The 7,041-nt window shown below is 51.6% G+C and overlaps 1 protein-coding gene across 1 annotated transcript in view; it reads left to right on the forward strand.

The window, feature by feature from the left end:
- The window catches only part of Dnajc17 (DnaJ heat shock protein family (Hsp40) member C17), a 30,833-nt gene that overhangs the window by 16,871 nt on the left and 6,921 nt on the right, over positions 1–7,041 (forward strand). The window contains exons 2-9 of the mRNA XM_055596351.1: positions 1,924–1,993; positions 2,248–2,306; positions 2,578–2,665; positions 4,113–4,198; positions 4,433–4,529; positions 5,035–5,078; positions 5,983–6,060; positions 6,553–6,633. Of these exons, the coding sequence (XP_055452326.1) occupies positions 1,924–1,993; positions 2,248–2,306; positions 2,578–2,665; positions 4,113–4,198; positions 4,433–4,529; positions 5,035–5,078; positions 5,983–6,060; positions 6,553–6,633 (603 nt within the window). The remainder of the gene's footprint in view (positions 1–1,923; positions 1,994–2,247; positions 2,307–2,577; positions 2,666–4,112; positions 4,199–4,432; positions 4,530–5,034; positions 5,079–5,982; positions 6,061–6,552; positions 6,634–7,041) is intronic.

The following is a 7,041-nucleotide window of genomic DNA, read 5'->3' on the forward strand; positions in this document are numbered from 1 at the left end:
TCTTTCTTTCTTTCTTTCTTTCTTTCTTTCTTTCTTTCTTTCTTTCTCTCTTATCTATCTCCATCTACCCCCCCCCACCCATCCATCCATCCATCTATCTAGAAGTATTTGAGACAGGGTCTCTGGAACTCACCATGTACCCCACTATAAACAACCCATCTGCCTCAGCCTCCTACCTGCCTTGGATTACAGCCTGAGCCATCACTCCTCATCACTTTCTCAGAGTGCTTCTGATGCTCTTAGAAAAAAAGCAATGATGTGCCTGACCAGGTGTCTATAATTGTTTGATTTATTTGTTCTTAAAATTTAAATCTGCCAGGAGTGGTGGTACATGCCTGTAGTCCCAGCACTCAGGGAGGCAGAGGCAGGTGGAGCTGGATCTCTTAGTTCAGGGCCAGCCTGGTCTACAAAGTGAATCTAGAACAGTTAAAGCTACACAGAGAAACCGTGTCTCAGGAAAGGGGAAAAAAAAAAAAGGAAGAGAGGAAAGCTTGGCCCTTGATCATTCTTTTCTTCTCTGGACCTGGGAGATAGTTTGAAGACAGATGAAGGAGGGCAGCACAGTGAGTGTGATTTCCTGTCTTGATGCCACTGCTCTTCCTCCTTCAGCCTTTTATCTCTGAGCTGCTCAGTCAGCGCAAGCTTCAGAGACTCAGCAGGCCTTTGAAATAATCCTGGAGAGACCGTCTTCTGTAGCCTCAGTACTTCCAGGCCAGCTAGGGCTACACAGAGAAACACTGTCTTGCAAAACCAAGAAGAGAAAAGAAAAAGAAAACCCTAGAGTGGTTACTGTATACATTGTTTTGAGTACTGATTTTTCTCTCTTAAAAAAAATTTTTTTTAAGATGGATGCAATGGCACTTAGCTTTAATCCCAGCACTCAGGAGACAGAGGCAGGCAGATCTCTATGGGTTCCAGGACAGCCTGCTCTACAGAGTGAGTTCCAGGACAGCCAGGACTATGTAGAGAGACCTGTTCCCCCAAATAAAAATGAATCTAAAATGATTTTATTTTGAGTGTGTGTGTATATGTATGTAGGAGTACTTACACATATGTGCCATGCTATGCTTACTGCAGTCAGAGGACAACCTGTGGGAGTTGGTTCTCTCCTTCCACTTTAGAGTCTCAGGGATTGATCAGGTTGACAGACTTGACGGCAAGTGTCCTTACCCACTGAGCCATCTCTCCAGCCCAGGTAGTGGTTATTTTGTAGCCCCAGCCGGCTTGTAACTTGTTATATAGCCCAGGACAGCCTTGAACTCTGAATCTCCTTCATGTACTACCACACCAGGCCATTGTCATGTTTTTAATGGGTACCTGCTGATAGAGGTTCTCCTAGTTTCACTAATTGTTGTTGCATTGAACATCTTTATATGTTTATTTTGTTATTTCTCTCAGGTTCAAATTCCTAATTTCAAAGGGAAAGTAGGTTTTAAAATGTAGTTGATGAGGTCACCAAGATGGCTCAGTGCATCACGGCACCTCAGAAGAGCATCTGAGTGTCATGTCTGGAATCCACTTGGTGGAATAAAGAACGAGCTCCACATGCTGTCCTCCGCTTCCACACGCACACTGTGTCATTGAGCACACAACACGAGATGAATTAAAAATCAGTGTGTAATGCCCAAGTTTAGCAGCTGAAGTTCCTTCCGTGCCCACCAGGAGTGTGTCTAGTAGCTGCTTCCTAGTGGCTGTACTGACACCAGGACCAAGGGATGAGGCCCAGCTCTGCTAGAAGAAGGCCTTGCCCTCCTGCTGGGTGTTGGTGGCCAGCTCCCTCCATGGCCGTCACCTTCTTTATTACAGGTGTCATGGTGGCTGTGAACCTCTTTTGGTGGCATGGGCTCGATCACCGCATCTCTTAGGAGGCTTTCCTGTCGTTCCTCGGGAAAGGAGACTGATTATGTTTTCTGACTCTTCTAGGTGAAGAAGGCATACAGGCAAAAAGCGCTGTCCTGCCACCCAGACAAAAATCCAGATAACCCCAGAGCAGGTGAGACTCTCTCTGTGTGTCTGTGCTGTGGGTGTAGGCACACGGCCTGCCTTGGGCAGTGTAGGGCTCAGCCTTACAGGGTAGAGGCGTCCCGTCGGTTGAGAACGTACTGACCGTTCATTGTTGCTCTGTGGTGTGCTGATACTGGCTTCTTTGAAGTATTCTCCTGAGGAAGCCCAAGATCATTGCGTCCAGCTTCATTTTTTTTTCTCTTCTCTCTTTCTTTTCTTTTTTTTTTTTGTCCTTATGTGTAGCTGAACTTTTCCACCAGCTTTCCCAGGCCTTGGAGGTACTGACTGATGCTGCCGCCAGGGTAGGTACCACCCCCTTTACCTGAACTGTCCCCATGACCAGAGACTGCTGTCTCCAACTACCTAATCTAACCCATCTCAGAAGCTAAGCTGAGGCAGGCTTGACTATGCATGTGAGGGACCTTGACCCTCTGCCCTGCGGTTCCAACTTGTTGGCCACATCCCAGAGATGCTGATGACTGGGCTGGGGGCTGGGGGCAGGGGCCAGGAAGATGCCTGGAGCTCTTGCTTATTCTCCGGCTGATTCTGCTCTGTTTTGGGCTTTTTTGCCAGGCTGCTTATGACAAGGTGAGGAAAGCCAAGAAGCAGGCAGCAGAGAGGACCCAGAGACTAGACGAGAAAAGGAAGAAAGTGAAGCTTGGTAGGTGACCGTGCCAGGCTGGCCCGCCTCTGGCTTCCCTTGGCCATTAGTCTGCCTCACCTTTCTTCTTAGAGCCTTTGCCCAGGTCCTGGCAAAACTGTTTGGAGAAGCTAGGTCTTAAAGGCACTTTCAGGAATGCTATCAGTTATTAGATTTCCTATTAGAGTTAAGACACTTAGGGCTGGAGATGTGGCTCAGTGGTTAAAAGCACTTTTTGCTCAGGCAGAGGACCCGAGTTCAACTCCTAGCACCCACATGACAGCTCACAGACATCTGTAACTCCAGTTCCAGGGATCTGATGCTCTCTTCTGACGTCTGCAGGCACCAGGCATGCAGGTAGTGCATGCAGACAAAACACAGAAAAGTAACAAGGAATATGCCTTTATGAAGCCCAGAAGCTGGCGGGAGTGGGGATTACACCAAGTTCGAGTAAGGCCTGTGTTCTTATCTGTGGAGGCTGGCTCTTTCCGCTCACTCCGTCCCCTTCCTACTGAGCCTGTGCTTTGGGGAGCAGCTCCAAGGGAGCAAAACACAGTTCAACTTGTAAAGATACGTTTTACGTTTATTCATTTAGTGTCTGAGTGTGCCACAGGGCACCTGTGGGTGTTAGAAGACAACTTGCAAGAACCAGGTCTCTCCTTCCCCCATGTGGGTTCAGGAGTTGAACTCAAGTCTTCGTGCGTGGCAGCCAGTGCATTTGCCTGCTGAGGCATCTCACCAGCACCAGTTCAATCATTTTGTTTAAATTTACCAAAGCAGCAAATGGGCTAGGGCTTAGCTTAGTGGTCGAACACTTGCTTAGCATGTACAAGGTCTAAACTGGGGTGGGAGGCAGAGGGCAGGGATTTCCGGGTAAACCAGGTAGGCAAAGAAGAAAGCGAGTCCTAGGCCCGAGAGAAGGGTTTCTTAAACAGTTGTCCTGGCCCAGGGCTCGGGATGTGGGGAGTATACCAGTCAATGGCAGACAGCCTGTCGGAGGAGAGGCCACTGGAACTCAGGCCACAATGAGGCTTGGCAGAGGAGAGTGAGGAAGGGAGACAGTGAGAACTTGAGTTCAGTGCTGAGAAATTAATCAAAACCGAGGTCAGGTCAGTCTGGTGCCACACCACAGTAACAGAGGCAAGCAGCTCCACCCACAGGCATCTTTGCCACAGGGCCCTGGGCTGCCTGCCCAGCACCCACCTGTACTCTGTTTACTTCATGGAGAGAACCTGCCTGGGCAGTGTGAGCTGTTTTAATGGCTGCTTGGCTGGAGCCCATAGCTCTTCCGCATATGTCCCTTTGCAATATAAAGTAACCGGGATGTGTGGGCATGGCAAGAGGTGGGTGGGGTTGCTGTATGGTGCCATCCTGTTCAAGGTGTGGGGGAAACAGCCAGAGCTGGGGTGGGCTGAGGCGAAAATAGACATGCAGGCTAGAAATTGGACCACTTAACCCTTGTGCCTAGACCTGGAGGCCCGGGAGCGGCAGGCCCAGGCCCAGGGGAGTGAGGAAGAAGAGGAGAGCCGGAGCACCACAACACTAGAGCAGGAGGTGAGCACCCAGACCACGGCCTGAGGGTCCTCGCTGCTGGAGGTGGAGCGTCCTGAGTAGCTGCTGTGTGGGGAGAGCTTGCTCTTTCTGTCTTCTGTGGGAGCTGGGTGATCTGTCCCACCCACAGGTTGAGCGCTAGCTTGCAGGTGGAACCTCCCAGGGACCTTTACAAGGTGAGCCAACCTGGAACTGGATCTGCACAGAGTTGTCACCCCTCCGCCTCCCGCTCTGCAGATTGCACGCCTTCGAGAAGAGGGTTCCCGTCAGTTGGAGGAGCAGCAAAGGCTGGTCCAGGAGCAGATCCGCCAGGACCGAGAGCAGAGGCTGAGAGGTGAGGTACACTTTTTCCTCCAGGCTGAGAGTGCCTCATCGTACTGAGTTGCCATGCATGCTGCTTCCTGGAGCGGCTGTGGGGGTCCCTCCTACCAGCACCCCGAGAATACCTCCATGGTGTTCCATGGCATCCTGCTGTGACACACCAGTTTGTAGGAGGGGCCTTTGGGCTTTCCACAGGTCTCAGTCCCAGAGCAGATCTAGAGGGGAAAGGCCTTGGGGTACCTGGCCTCAGTGGAACCGCGTGGTCTGTGTCTGTCCCTGGCCCCTAGGATGGTTCCCAGCTTTTCATTTGTGAAAGCTAACAGGTGACCTGCAGGAAGTGGCTAAGCAGGCTATCCGGGGATGGGATAGGATTGCATCTAGCTTTCTGACAAGGCCCTTCATAAGGACAGGGCAAACATGAGTAGCCTTTATACATCAGTCCTCTGGCCTGATGCCATCTCACCTTTGGAAGACCTTGGACTCTGAAATTTTACCTTTTTTTTCCCTGATATTTTTAGGAAGAACAGAAAATATTGAAGGCAAAGGAACCCCGAAACTAAAGGTGAGTCTGTAGGATCTGAGATCAGAGCATAGCAGCCCTCAGCAAGAACAGGCGCTTTGCCGTGGGGAACTATTACATCCTTCTGTCATCCTGAGCCTGGACACTAGGACTGCCTCTCAGTGCTTGCCACAGCAAGTGGCTGTAACATGGGCAGGTGTGAGCCAGGCATCCTCAAAAGCCCTTTGAGACGTGTTCTTACAGCACACAAAGTGTCATTAAGACTGATCAGGCTGCTTCCCCCTCAGTTTCTGTGGTTTCGAGTTCTGCTCCATCCCCCTGGGTGTTCAGGTGCTGGCTGATGCCAAGCTGAGAAGGATGAAGCAGAGTCAGGAATGGGAGGGGTCTCCAACACCCAGGTCTAGCCGGTGGCGGGGGGAGGCCTTCTCCGAGGACTTTAGTGTCACAGCTCTCCTAGCTGAGACCTAGCCCAATGAAACAGCAGCTCTTAGACGGTATTTAGTGAGATAGCTATGTCTGTTTATAACCTTGGGGAGTGGAAAGGGATTTCCAGGGGGGGTGCATATTGTTGGTTGGGGTTGGGGTGCTGATGGTGCTCTGTTTGCATCCAGGTGCCAGGTTATGTGACTATCTGTGACTACTTTGAGAATTGCGGGGTTGGGGTTACCAGGCTACCGGCACATGGGTCGTGCAGGCACGGAAGCAGGGAGGGAGCAGTCCTACTCCTTCCGGTCTCAGGATGAGATTTTTGGTCTCAAGTTTGGAGTTTGGGTTGTCTCTGACGTTAGACTAGCTTCATGTCTGTTTTCCCTGGCCACCCAGTGTACGTGCCCCACAGGAAGCATGGTTTGGGTGTTCGAAATTGCCCAAGCTTGGAGAGCGGCAGGGGGTCCGCTCAGTAGCAGGCTCACTGTGCGCCCTGGTGTGATCGATGCTATCTTCTTAGCTGAAGTGGCAGTGCAAGAAGGAGGATGAGTCCCAAGGTGGCTACTCCAGAGATGTCCTCCTGAGGCTCTTGCAAAAGGTATGCTCCACTGACAGCTGCCACTTCCTGTCTCAGCCCAGAGAGCCCAAATGCCCTGAGCTTCATCCTTTCTTGTCTGTCTCATAACTGTGGATCAGTCTCGAGACTCCATGAGGCTAGTTCTCCCATCATCTGAGTTTTGTGCCCCTCTGGCCTCCTTTCCCTCCCTGCCTAAGCCCAGCCCTTGCCTTGAAGCACAGCGTTTAGCTGGATGTGCTGGGGGAGAGGAGGTGGCTGTCTGACATGGAAGCCCCTCTGCTTCCCCGCTTCCGGAAGTGGAGACAGCTGTGCTGTGTACTAGCCTAGTCCCAGGGCTCTGCCCACCTCACCTTTGCTGTCCCCTGTACCTCAGAAAATGGAAACAACCTAATTTACTCTCCAGTCTTCTCCTTTGGGTCCCTAGAAAGAGCTTATTCCAAAGTTGGACTGTAGCATAATGGGCCATGCTCTGTCCTTCCAGTCATACTCACTGTGGCTCTCTTGTCCCCATAGTACGGGGAGGTGCTCAACCTGGTGCTGTCCAGAAAGAAGGCAGGCAACGCCATCGTGGAGTTTGCAACTGTCAGGGCTGCGGTGAGTACTGTGTGGGCTTGGGGGCCACTGGCCGTCCTGTCATTCTGGGCAGTGGCCCAGTTTCATGGGTCCTCCTAATTAGGTGGCCCACGCTGCCAGTGGATCTTTAGGTCAGCTCAAGAGTTGAGCGTCTCCAAACGGTCTCCTGGCTTCAAGATGGGTTGGGAAATGCTCTGACTTACTTCACCCCAGCTGCCTTCACACCACACCCTCCAGCCTGCACCAGCATGGCCTCCACTCCACACAGCATGGTCCACAGTCTACACAGCATGGTCTACAGTCCACACAGCATGGTCCACAGTCTACCCAGCATGGTCTACAGTCCACACAGCGTGGTCTCCACTCCACACAGCATGGTCCACAGTCTACACAGCATGGTCCACAGTCCACACAGCATGGTCCACAGTC

This window comes from Psammomys obesus, unplaced genomic scaffold (genome assembly GCF_907164565.1).
Source record: "Psammomys obesus unplaced genomic scaffold, mPsaObe1.curated_primary_1811, whole genome shotgun sequence".
In the NCBI taxonomy this organism is placed as follows: Eukaryota; Metazoa; Chordata; class Mammalia; order Rodentia; family Muridae; genus Psammomys; species Psammomys obesus.